At 45.5% G+C, this 13,150-nt stretch overlaps 2 protein-coding genes and 1 long non-coding RNA gene across 8 annotated transcripts in view; 1 reads left to right on the forward strand and 2 right to left on the reverse strand.

Annotated features, from left to right (window-relative positions):
- On the forward strand, nucleotides 1–12,509 carry PRDX6 (peroxiredoxin 6). Of its 3 annotated transcripts, none has more exons than XM_083621483.1 (5): nucleotides 1–186; nucleotides 3,862–4,018; nucleotides 8,911–9,057; nucleotides 9,986–10,132; nucleotides 11,761–12,509. In XM_083621483.1, the coding sequence occupies exons 1-5, from the start codon at nucleotides 95–97 to the stop codon at nucleotides 11,890–11,892; spliced, it is 675 nt and encodes a 224-aa protein (XP_083477609.1). In that variant the 5' UTR covers nucleotides 1–94; the 3' UTR covers nucleotides 11,893–12,509. The 3 variants fall into 3 exon arrangements, 2 of the variants coding, with proteins under 2 accessions (XP_083477609.1, XP_083477610.1); XR_014549836.1 differs by having other exon boundaries at nucleotides 33–186; nucleotides 9,986–11,218; nucleotides 11,287–12,509; XM_083621484.1 differs by lacking the exon at nucleotides 1–186 and adding an exon at nucleotides 2,223–2,326.
- LOC310765901 overlaps nucleotides 1–13,150 on the reverse strand; it is a 92,422-nt gene that overhangs the window by 16,405 nt on the left and 62,867 nt on the right. The gene's annotated exons all lie outside the window — the stretch shown is intronic.
- Nucleotides 6,022–13,150, reverse strand: part of ANKRD45 (ankyrin repeat domain 45) — a 27,567-nt gene continuing 20,438 nt past the window's right edge. For 3 of the 4 annotated variants that reach the window (XM_083621471.1, XM_083621473.1, XM_083621474.1), the window contains exons 6-7: nucleotides 8,360–8,401; nucleotides 6,022–6,513 (exon numbers count right to left, since the gene is read on the reverse strand). In XM_083621471.1, coding sequence (XP_083477597.1) covers nucleotides 6,503–6,513; nucleotides 8,360–8,401 — 53 coding nt within the window. In that variant the 3' untranslated portion in view covers nucleotides 6,022–6,502. The remainder of the gene's footprint in view (nucleotides 6,514–8,359; nucleotides 8,402–13,150) is intronic. The other variant, XM_083621472.1, reaches the window with a different exon arrangement.

The raw sequence follows: 13,150 nt of genomic DNA on the forward strand, positions 1-13,150 counted from the left end.
CCCCGCCCCCGCCTCGCTTCTGCCCCGCGCGCGCCGGACGCAGCTGAGCCGCCGCCGCCGCTCGCCCCTCGCCGCCCTTCTCGCCGCCGCTGCCATGCCAGGCCTGCTGCTGGGCGACGAGGCGCCCAACTTCCAGGCCGACACCACGCACGGCCCCCTCCGCTTCCACGACTTCCTGGGAAACTCGTGAGTAGCAGCGACGCTGGCTAAGCGCCGCCGCCGCCGCGCAAGGGCTGCGCTCCTGAGGCTGGCGCTGCGCGGCTCCGCGCGCTCTCCTCCTTCGCGAGGGGGCTCCGCTTTCAGGGCCGAGGGGGCTGCGCAAGGAGGAAACGCCGCGGGGCCGCCGAGCTCGAGCACGTGGCTGCTGCCCCTCCCCAACCAATCCTGGGCGCCGGGGTTGCGGCACCGCAGAGCGGACTACAGTTCCCAGGATTCTCTGGGCGGGGAGCCGCGCACTGGAACGTGTTTTAATGACCCCCCCTTCCCTTTTTTGCAACCTGCTGCCTTGTGGGCAGGACCCGGGCAGCGGGAGGCTGGCGAGGAAGACGAGGCTGCTCCCCCCACCCCGATCGCCGCCTTGGGGAGTGGCCCAATGCCTTCAGCTTCTTCTGTTACTCTCTTGCGGTTTTCTTAACGCATTCTGACTTTACAGTGGTGCCCCGCAAGACGAATGCCTCGCTAAACGAAAAACCCGCAAGACGAAAGGGTTTTCCGATTTTTAGCGGCTTCGCAAGACGAATTTCCCTATGGGCTTGCTTCGCAAGACAAAAGCCCATAGGGAAATCTCCGGGGACAGCGGGGAAGCGCAGCGCGCCTTCTCCTCTGTTCCCGGACCTGTCCTGAAGGCTTGCGGTGGGAGGAGGGCTTTCCTCCCCACCGCCAACATTCAGAAGGCTGTTCTGAAGGCTGGCGGTGGGAAGAAAAGCCCTTCTCCCCCGCCAGCCTTCAGAAGAGGTCCGGGGACAGACTGTCCCCGGACCTGGTCTGAAGGCGGTCTCCATAGGAACGCATTAATTGATTTTCAATGCATTCCTATGGGAAACCGTGCTTCGCAAGACGAAAAACTCGCAAGAAGAAAAAACTTGCGGAATGAATTAATTTCATCTTGCGAGGCACCACTGTACTAGTATGCTGCCTTGAAAGAATTAATATCCTAACAGGTGGGGTGCAAATAGTTGTTGTAGTAAGTAAACAAATATATTCTTGTTGTTTAGTCGTTTAGTCGTGTCCGACTCTTCGTGACCCCCTGGACCAGAGCACGCCAGGCACTCCTGTCTTCCACTGCCTCCCGCAGTTTGGTCAAACTCATGCTGGTAGCTTCGAGGTGTAGGGCAACATGTGGAGCCAACCTCTGGCTTAGTGCAAGGGCTCTGAAAGGAGGGCTTGCAAGCTGCTCCGCTCATTCCTGTAGCTTTTTGCTACTACACTGCACTAAACTAAACCAGGGTTGGGCTTGGTGTGTCCTCCAAACCAGGACTCCTAGTTAACTGTTCTTTGAGACCTTTGGCATTGGTAAGTCGTATTCCTTTTACAATGCCTCCATGCCCAGTGATTGTAAGAAGATAAGTGAGATTCCAGTGCTGTATTTGAAATGCAGTACATGAGTGGCATTTCAAAAATGTTACCCATCAATGGTATGTTAAGCACTGTAATACAATTCTGTGGCATAGTCATAGAGCACACTATTTGGTCTTAAATATGCTAAATAGTCCTTAGGATTCCATGAAGTGCTTATGATTTGGGCAGGTTTCCATCTTCAAGAATATTTTTTCAACCTCCTTGTTCACTTTAAACTTGATAGGTTAGGCAAGAGAAATTATGCAGTGCTCTTTAAAAATTCAGGGAGTATATTCAAATAGTATCTATACTGCTTCAATACAAAAAAGCACAAAAAGTTTACATACACATACCATATTTCAAATAGCAGCAATAGGCTTCTTGCTCATAATTGATATAAAAATATGCTGCACTCAGTATTATCTCTTTAGTTCAAATGTGTTATTCTTATTTAGTTGTACTAGAGATCACACAGTGACTTTGGGAAAGTACCCCCACCACTGCTAAAACCAAGCTTGAGAACACTGTGTGCTGGAACTTTTTCATGTGGGCAGCAAACAACAGAAACAGCTATTTTAAAAGATGCAGAAATATGTTTCTAAATTCATTGTTTAACTTGTATATCTTAAATTGCATTGCTAACTGACTCAGTAAATATTTGCTTTCTTTATAGTTGAGGAATGACACTGCAGTTCCAGAGTTTAAACAATAAAATTCATCTCCAATGCAGTGTGCTAACACACAGTTGTGATAGTCAGGAGACCAAAGGGTAAATTTATGGTGCTTGACGCCGCTTATTGAGGCTTAGTGTAATGTTTGAGTAGAGAATGAACCTTTGCAACAGGAAGGTGTTGGCCAAGATGGCCTGGCAGAAGATGTTACTTGGCTACAGGGCAAATAAAATGCTTACTATATCCACTGAAATCTAGAGAAGCGTTATGAATGGGCTGCATAATTCGCTTTTTAATTTGGCTTTGTACGCTCTGCAGTAATTCTAAACCCCTGTCAGGGCAATATTGTTGTAAAATGCATGTCGAAACCAAACCTGATATTTCAGGGTTCCAAAGTACACCTAACCGACTCCGAGAGCTTCCTGCTTCTAGGATAACAGGAAGGTGCTTCTCTTCTCCCATGGCTAAGGCCTACGTGTTAGACTTACTGACGCATCCTGAAGCAACTTTCTCAGTTCTTTCCCCAGCTCTCCCTCACAACCAGTTCTCAGGGCAGCCATCATAAAGGGAAGACATCATTGGAGTAACATGGTTTCTTGCAAAAGGAAGCAGAACTTACCCAAGTATTAAGACACTAACTGTGGAATGTCTCATGAAGCCAAGTAATCAAAGTTGCTTTTTAGTGTTCCTAGGCTTTGTTTTTAAAAAAGAAAGTAGGGGGCAGACATGGGAAGACATGAAAATCCTTAATTACTGGTTATCCCATTCTGTTAATGGAACCTTGACAAATTACCATCTGCTGAGTAAGCTTAATATCTGCTAGAAGTGGGACAGAAATCCTAGTTAGACACAATTTCAGTAGCTCTGGGACTTCTTCAAAACACCTTCTGAGTGGTCACTCCTTTTGAGGTATATATCTATGTGGTATGCATGCATTTATTTCCTCTTAGAATTCTGAGGCATATTGTCTAAAAAGTGTGTGCCTCCTGGAGGAGTAGGGTGTAGAGTAGGGTATATATTTCACGACACTCGGTGACTTTAATATCACCTTAATGTAGCAAAGGGGGAAGCAGTTTACAGTGAGGTTTGCACCCATAGCAGTAATGTGCTAAGCTGCCTAAAATGACAATGTCAGTACTTATTCAAGTTGTTTGTACTATACAGTTTGTACTATACAAAAGCATTGCTGACTCAGGATACCTTATCAAACAGGAGCTGTCATTTTAATCAAATAATGTTGGCAGGCTGTGTACTATGGTGGAAAGCTATGGTGTATGAGGCTCCCTGAAAGACTTACAAGGCAGGGAGACCAGTTCTGAGGGGTGGAGGTAGAATTAGCCGTCAGTGGCTTGTCAACTGTGTGATGCTTCAGTTAAGAAGGTCATGGAGTCATGGAGACTGAAAACTCCAATGAAGAATGAAACTCCTGCTGCTGCTGAAGGGAGTGGATGTCAAAGTAAATATAACAAAAAGAGAGTAGGGAGTCTAAAAAGGAAATCTGCTTAGTTTTAACTAACAGGAAAAAGAAACTTGAATTGTTCGGTCTGATTAGGAGGTCCTAAATAAGCTTTGCACGACTTGATTTCAGTGTTACCCTACCCATCAAGACAATGCCATGTTGTTTTTCTTCCAGATGGGGCATCCTGTTCTCTCATCCACGAGATTTTACACCAGTGTGTACAACAGAGCTTGGCAGAGCAGCAAAGCTGGCACCGGAGTTTGCAAAGCGTAACATTAAAATGATAGCCCTCTCTATTGATGATGTCAAAGACCATCTCTGTTGGAGCAAGGTATTATGGAGATAAATAATAGCACCAGTCAACTGAAGAAGTGTAGGACTTGCAGGCTTGGCTCACACAAGGACTTACACACCCCACCCTCCCAGCCTTCTCTGAAGTATATCTAAGAAGAGAAGCTTCTGCCACTGGTGGAGGAAGAGGCGTGGGGGGGGGTGAGTGCACCACCCCCGGCAGCGTGATCCCGGCGGGGTCTGCCCCATGCGCTGGGCTCCACGCCCCTATGGGCGACATACCACGCCCCCAGGACGTGCGCCAGCCCCGCCCCCGCCTGCTCTCTGCCCCCCAGTGCCAGAGCATGAAGCTCCGCCACTGGCTTCTGCATCAGTTTAACCAGAGTTTAGCATTACAACTGAATCCTAAATGGTGGTTGAACCAAATTATGGCCTTTTGAAACAAACCAGGTTTGTAAACCATGATTTGAAATTGGTTTGTTTCCATTAATCGTAATTAAGAATAACTGCAGTTCGTTTCTGTTTGGATGTTGTGACAAGCTGCAGTTAATGTAAGTTGAAAGTAAAAGCTCCCAAAATCCTGGCAGATGTGCCAGCGTGTATCACTAAATGTAGAGGCAATATTGTATCAAAAGTGTAAAGGTAAATGTGCCCCTGCCCGTACGGGCCAGTCGTGTCCGACTCTGGGGTTGCGCGCCCATCTCGCTTAAGAGGCCGGGGGCCAGCGCTGTACGAAGACACTTCCGGGTCACGTGGCCAGCGTGACAAGCTGCATCTGGCGAGCCAGAGCCACACACGGAAACGCCGTTTACCTTCCCGCTAGTAAGCGGTTCCTATTTATCTACTTGCACTTTGACGTGCTTTTGAACTGCTAGGTTGGCAGGCGCTGGGGCCGAGGAATGGGAGCACACCCCGCCGCAGGGATTCGAACCGCCGACCTGACGATCGGCAAGTCCTAGGCGCTGAGGTTTTACCCACAGCGCCACCCGCGTCCCATATCAAAAGTATATCCATATCAAAAGTATATCCATATCAAAAGTATATCCAACACTAAAGCTGTTACATGCTGCTATACTAATAACTTTGCTGATCTGACACATGGACTATTCTGTGACAATAATAGTGATGTTCCTTGTATAATATGGTTCCGAAACAAGAACTATCAGATAGACAGTAGCTTCATAAAACTCAAGAATAGCACAAAGTTGATCCCTTTACATTGATAACTTGCAGTCCCTGAACCCTGATCTTTTTAAAATGGATTAAGATTAGTCTTCTTAGTGATGCTGATGCATGCTAGAGCTCCACAAGGCAGAACACTGGCATCTAGGCTTTAAAGTGGACACAGAGCTTCAGATTAAATCTGCACTGTGTTCCAAAACTGGGCGCCATGATTAGGAGCATGGGGCTATGAAGTAAGTAGTGGATGTGTTGGAAGGCTGCAGCTAATGTGCCTGTTTGAGCATGTAAAAGAAATAATTTGCATTACATTTTCATGAGTAGGGTGAATGATTTTATTGTTTAGTAATCTATGAATACTATTCTATAGTATAAATTGTTGCTGTTCTGTTCAAAACCAGTCTCTACACTATATTTGGACTTTACTGTGGAATTGAAAACAATTAACAATGAGTTTGTTTTGAATTTTTTTGCATATTGCTTCTTCTTAAAAGAAAACTTTCAGCTTAAATTGACTTTGAGGAATTAACTGCCCTTTTACTTAGAAGGATCTATCTGCCTCAGTTTGGGATGTGTAAAATGATTAAAGTCTAGTCACAAATATACCAGGAAGTGTCCCTTGCCAAGTTGTCCAACATGCTCTTTTAAATGCGGTGCCAACTAGCTTGTATTGCCACCCTGTCAAACCAGTCAGTTGTCTGAGAGCACAAGGGAAAGGCTGTTGTGAAGCCATATTATGTGGTGGAGAGAGTTATTTCAGGACAGAACTCTTTGTTAGGCAAATATGTTCTCCTTCCAAGGCTCTGCTTGACACTTTCTCTAGATAATGAAGTATGTTACATATAAAGCAAATGCAAAATAAGATTGTATAAACTTGAGAATATATTTTATTAGAAATATATGGAACTGTTCTATTTTGTCTTGGATCCAGGCAGTAATAACAAATTGAATATTGCTCCCAATACATGGAATTGTGCCATTTCACTAGTTGTCAAAGGTGAAAACTAATTCTGGTCTGTTAAAAAGAAATCGTAGCAGTATCATGACTCTTTTATTAGGTTCAACTTAAAAGCCAAAGTAGTGAGGAAGTATTTGAAAGCTTATTTGTGACTAGTTGGTCCTATTAAAACAAAAAGCAAGTGTTTCTCTAGAGAGTATGGACATCTGGTGGTTGAATAATAGGATATAAGGAGAAAAATAAAAGTTATGTCACATTTTATATCTGAGAAAGAAGAATGAACAAAGGTTGCCTGTCTTCAGAAGACATTGTAGCTAGGTGAATAGTAGCATTTGTGTTGGGACTTCAGTTGAACATCAAGATGCCATCTGTGTTGACTGAAACTTTTTAATGTTCTGCTGAGGAAAAAATGCATATATATTAGTTTTGTGTAGAATTAAGTTTCAAAGAAAGGTTAACACTTGGAAATGAAGCCTTTGATTCCATTTGCACTCCATGCTGACTTCAAGACTGACTCTAGGTTGACTGCAAGATTCTCTAGTCTAGAACATATCACTTAAGTTCACTTGCAGATCACTAATGTGTCCTGGGAACCTGCAGGACACCTCAAAGGAGTTACTCAAATCAAAGGTTCTTCTTTTGGTGTGTGTCTTAAATCTTCCACCTTAAGCTTTATGCATAAAGTTCAGGCAAATGGGGGAAAGCAGTATTAGATTATTCTAAATAATATACCGTATTTTTCGCCCTATAGGGCGCACCGGCCCATAGGGCACACCTAGTTTTCAGGGGGGGAAATCAAGGAAAAAAATATGACACACACACACCCCCGCAGCTCTGGGAGCAGCGGACAGGCTGCACGCAGCCTGTGCGCTACTCCAAGACCTTCTCCCTGCTTTTGCGGGAGGTGGCAGAATTCCCCCACCTCCTGCAAAAGCCCACAGGAGCCGTGCGCGACTCCTACGGGCTTTTCAACCAGGAGGTAGAAGGGACTGAAACGGCCAGTCAGTCCCTTGTCCCTTCTCGGGGAAAAGCCCCCAAGAGCGGCGCGCTCTTTAAAGGGTGTGCGGCATCCTGCAGGCTTTTCTACGAGGCGGGGGAATTCGCCCACCTCGTAGAAAAGCCTGCAGAAGCCGCACAGCCTTTAAAGAGCGCGCAGCTTCTGCGTGCTTTTGCGGGAGGTGGGGGAATTCCCCCATCTCCCGCAAAAGCCCACAGGAGGGAGAAGGGACGGACTCGGCCAGTCAGTCCCTTCTCCCTCGGGGAAAAGCCCGCAGAAGCCGTGCACCCTTTAAAGAGCGTGCGGCTCCTGCGGGCTTTTCGACCCAGATTGTGGGGCTGGCGATGGGGGGAAGCACTGCTTTCCCCCACCGCCAGCCTCAAAGCCGGGTCGGAGAGTAGCGGGAAGGCGTCGCGTGCCTTCCCGCTGCCCCCCAATCCTCTGGGGCTGGCGATAGGGGGGAAGCGCTGCTTTCCCCCACCACCAGCCTCAGCCGGGTCGGAGAGTAGCAGGAAGGTGTCGCGCGCCTTCCCGCTGCTCCCCGATCCTCTAGGGCTGGCAATAGGGGGAGGTGCTGCTTTCCCCCACCGCCAGCCTCAAAGAACAGACTCTCCTGGCTTCAGCGAAAGCAACGCGAAGCCTCCGGAGCGCAGGCTTCGGAGGCTTCGCGTTGCTATCGCTGAAGCCAAGGAGCCTGCATTCGCCCCATAGGACGCACACACATTTCCCCTTCATTTTTGGAGGGGGAAAAGTGAGTCCTATAGGGCAAAAAATACGGTATAGTATGTTACACTTTTAGGCCTCCTGTTGATGATGATGATTAAACTTCTTAGTTACTTCTTTGTCATATCTTTGCCAATAATTTCTTTGTCATAACTTTGCTACTGCCTTCTCTGCCAGTTCCCTCCACTCTTTATGTGTGACATGCTTTATGGCTAGTTCCTTAGTGCAACTGCATTCAGCTTGTGGCCTTTCTCCCATGCAGCCTGTGAGTCAGCCTGCACTCTCACTTGAGAGGAGGCTTATAGAATCTTATTTGTATAATATTTGAAAAAAGTTTTAACAGTTTCTACACCACTACAGTTTCTGTAGTGGTAAACATGCTGCTATCGCCAACGCCCTCTAGAATACTTCTTACAAACAGATTGATCATTAGCAACTTACTGTCAAGTACTTACTGTTGGGCTGAATGAGATTGGTAATCATGATTATCTGTGACTCTAGTTGTAGTTTACAGTGTCACTTACCGAAAGGAGTCCCCATTTTTTTGTTGACGGAGTCTTGCACACCTGCATCAACAATGAAATATTTTAGCCCTGTTCTCAAACAGGCGGACAACGTGTGCTTTGCTTGAGTGACATACCTAATTTCTAAGTTACCATGCGTAGGGTTAGGCTGAACGTGTCAGATAATTCCATGGAACTTATATGTAAGGCCTAGTTCTCACTGAGATGGTAAGCCTGGGCTTGGGCTGTAGACCACTTCAGATTTTAGGGACAGCTTCACTTGACCGAGGCTTCAATCCTATACAGGCTTAAAACCTGGTAAAAAGTGCAATTAAACTGAATGGAACCAAGCAGATGTGCATAGGTCTGAACTGTGGATTTCTCTGTAAATAAAATGCTGTTTAAAGACAGAAGACTAGTTTGTTGGCAAGAAGCCTTGAACCCCTCTTCCTGGATTGCTTTTTAAAGATACCGCTGTATACCAGGAATACGAGTCATGTGAATACCACTTGTCGTCTTTCCTATGTTCTTTTGTACCAGTGATACAACACTAACAATTTTCTCCCCTGTAGGACATCAATGCCTACAATGGAGATGAGGCCAAAGAGCAGCTCCCCTTTCCCATAATTGCTGACTCAAAACGGGAGCTTGCAGTCCAGCTGGGCATGCTAGACCCAGATGAGAGAGACAAGGATGGTATTCCTCTGACTGCCCGTGTGGTAAGTATTGAGGGCCTCTAACACTGCAGGCTGCAATTAGCTTTTCATTCTTTGTATTATGGGATGGACAAACTTTTTGCCCCCAAGGGCCACGTGTGATGATGGGTGGGTGCTTAGGACCCTAAGAAGAGCTGCTGGATCAGGCTAGTGACCCCTCTAGTCCAGTATCCTGTTCTCACAGTGGCCAATGAGATGCCTGCAGGAAGGCTGGAAGTGAGACCTGAGTGCAACAGCCCTCTCTCCTTGGGGGCCAGAAGCCAGTTGATATGGCTGGCAGTGCCTTGGGCTGTTAATTCAAACACATGCTCATGCACATACACACTCATATTCATTCTCATTAACTCACACTTTCTCACACCAACAGCTGGACACCAGGGACAGACTATTTTGGGACAGCAAAACTGACTGGATTTGGAACACTGGAGAATGATTTCATCCCCAATGTTCCCATCTGGAAAAAAATGTTGGTGGGGTCATAGCCACACTATCTTCTGCTTTTTTAGAATTGACAGTCATTTTGTGACTCACACTCACCAAAGTACTTTCTCTAAATTCCAAAGTTACCAATAAAGAAGGGTGATCCCTTCCTAGGGTAGTATTATTCCTGTCTTTTAGATCAGTTACCTTGTTGGGAAAAGCTGCTAACCTTCAGAGATATTCAAAATTCTTTTGAAATCTTCCCAGTTTTACCAGTAAATTTTATTACTTTTGCCTGTTTAGGACTACAAATTCAGGGCAGAAATATTAGTCAGATCATTGTATGCCAGAAGTCAGATGAGAACACTTCCTGTAAAATAGTCCTTTCTACTACAGACAACTATAGTTCCAAAATATTTTTGAAAAGGAGTGAATGTGAGGGATGAGTTGTAAAAGAATAGCTCATCTGGCATGATTTTCAGGTTCTCATTCTGTGGCTTTGCTTTTATAGGTATTCGTCTTTGGCCCGGACAAGAAACTCAAACTCTCTATCCTCTACCCAGCAACCACTGGCAGAAACTTTGATGAGATTCTGAGAGTGGTCGATTCCCTACAGCTAACAGCTGCTAAGAAGGTTGCTACCCCAGTTGATTGGAAGGTAACTATACTTTGTTAACATTAAATTCTGAAGTTTCCTCAAACTGTAACAGTACCCTGCTACATATGTGAGTCTAAATTCAGCTTCTGTCTTCTGGGAAGGGGAAGTTGCATCCAGTTCAGTTAGGATAAACTAACTAGGGAACAGCGCAGTAAGCTTGAATATGTTGTTACTTTTATTCAGTTAGCTAGAGCAACTTACCCCGGGAGTCCCAATGATACCATTATTATTGACCTAAATAATTTGCTGAAGGAGGGCCACTTACTCCTTTTGCTTTCTGAAAAGATCAGCAGAGATGCCTCTGAAAGCTTCAACTGAGTCACCAAGGCATTGTCTTTAGTGACCAGATAATGGAACTTCTGAACCCTGCTGCTCTATTTCCCCTTCTGGCTCTTGATCCATATTCCACTATCCCTGTGGCTGTAAATTATAGTTCCTGATTTACAGGGTCAGCATAAGCTGTTCAAATGAACAGTTTGATAATTAAATTGACCAATTTCCAACTGTGGGTTCTGGGACTATATAGATTTTATTGAACATTATGAAAGTGTGGTATTGAACATTATTTACAGCACTATCTTATGCAGGTTTACTAGGTAAGCGTGCCTAGGAATGCAGCTTGGTTTATTCACTACATTTATATACTTCCTTTCTACCATGGCATTAAAGGTGGTTCACATAGTTTAGATTGTACACTGCCTTTAGTGGCTTCACAGAAAGACAGTATATAATGCAGTACAAAAATGAAAGAAAGATGAAACTGTCTCTGGCCATTGGCGTATGGTCTTTTGCCTTCCCTTAGGGCACACAGATACTTAAATAACATCCTTTTAAAAGTCCAACTTCGCCTTGAACTGATAATATGTGTGTGAGATTTTCATTGCTTGACTGAAACTGGCTCCTGCAATTTGTGCAACCTTATACAGTTGGCATTTATATGTAGTACTGTATTGGCCCGAATATAAGCCACACTTTTTCCCCAAATCCCAATCTGGAAAAGTTAAAGTGCAGCTTATATTCACAGCCTTATGATATTGCTTCTGAAACAGCTGCGCAGGAGGGCCATCTGGGGTGTGGGACAACAGCGTGCCGCCCACGACTCCCAAGCCTCCCCTGATCTGTCAAAACAAAGGGGAAGCAGCCTGGGAGCGTAGGCAATGGCGCGCCACCTGCCCGCGACTCCCAAGCCTGCTTGGGGAGGCAGTGTTGGGGGCAGTAGTGTCGGGAGGTGGGCACGCAGCACAGTCGGAACTGGCGCCGGCTGCCCCCCCCCTCATTTAGGGCGGTAGAGCCGGGAGGTAGGCTGCACCCACAAAGAATCATTGAATTTTAAAGGCCCGGCTTATTTGTGGGTGTGGCTTATATTCGGGCCAATATGCTAAGTAGGGTTTGTCTGTTTGCATATTACATATGCATTGGGGAATATCCATGTGGGAAACTGAATATATATTCCTACTTCAGTGAAAGCTTCTATGTAAGAGGATCGGTATGTTTTTCACAAATGCAATAAGCTTCAGCAGACCGAAGGTTCTGGTCTTCACTGACAGAACTGGAGGATCAGAGGGTCTGCAGCTCTCTTAAGTATGGCACTTCTTACTAAAAGTCTCCCCTCCTTCTTTCCTCATCAGCCTGGGGACCAGGTCATGGTGATTCCAAGTGTACCAGAAGAAGAGGCTGACAAGCTCTTTCCAGGAGGAGTTTGCACCAAAGAACTTCCATCAGGAAAGAAATACCTGCGTTACACCCCTCAGCCTCAATAGCAACTGTGAAGAGAGATCGAACAAACCAGAATGCTGATCACAGGGGCTCTGTAGGAAAAGCTGCATTAACTATCTTGTGTGGAAGTAGATTTGCCAAGCACACAATATTTAGCAGAGTGACTGAGTCCCAGCTAGTCATCACGGGGTTGATCTGTTCAGACATGTGATCAGTTGTCATGGGTTTATTTTAAATGAATAATCAATTTTCTGCTCTTTAGCCATGTATAAACACACTTTTCAGATAGCAGATTATTTCTTTGTCACTGAAAATTTTAGTAAGTGGACAAACAATCTCGTGCTGCTATGTGCAGAAAATCTCAAAATAAAACTGTTCAGCTAACCACTGTACAGGCTGTGGGGTCAAATGAGGTAGGGTTCTTGAGCACAGTTCACTAGAAATGATTGTGACTAGATTGTTTGCACAGCTGAAGCTTGTTGCAGTTTTCCTGGGCCTTTATTTCAAATTAATTTGTTCTACTAATCAAATGCCTAATCTGGAAAGGCTTGTATTAACCACCTAGTCTGTATTGGTTACATTGGATTGATGGCCATACCAAAAAGACTTTCAACCTTTTTTTTTGTTCCTCTTATTCAGGAAATAAAACTAGCTATTAAAATGTGTTGTCTGCTATCCACTAATTCTGTAATATATAAAATCATGCATTTTTGAAATACAAATTGTGCAGCATACAAGGTCTCTATTCGGATCAGCTAATATAAACTGGGAATCCCCCTCAAATAATCTGTTTAGGCCTAACTAGTATAACAATGCTAGAATGGAAGCATGACTGTAGAGCAGGGGTGGCAAACCTGTGGCCCTCCACTATGTTCCTGGACTCCCATCAATCCCAGTCAGCCTGGCCAAAGAGAACTGTAGTCATCAGCATTTGCAGGGCCACAGGTTAGGTTGCTAGAGGTTTCTATAAAATACTGATAAACATGCCCCTCATCATAATGGACCACAGTCATACTCCACCAGTTTTTTTCATTCTGCTGGCATCTGTTCATGAGAAACTGAGGTTTTCAACCTTTTTGAGTCCACTGCTCCCTTGACCAACTACATTCTCTGCAGCTCCCCTGTGGGGAAAAGTGCTCTGAGCCTCAGAAGCCCAGTTATGTCACCCGTTGCCTGCAGAGCCAGCAACCCCTTGCCCCTTTTTGAATGCCCTCCCTTGTGGAGTGTTCCCTCAGCCTCCTCTCCTTGGGAGTCCTCCAGGCAGCCACTGCTGCCCCAGTCTCTGAGCCGCCCTCCCCAACC

Source organism: Podarcis filfolensis (assembly GCF_964270895.1).
Source record: "Podarcis filfolensis genome assembly, chromosome: 6".
Taxonomy (NCBI): domain Eukaryota; kingdom Metazoa; phylum Chordata; class Lepidosauria; order Squamata; family Lacertidae; genus Podarcis; species Podarcis filfolensis.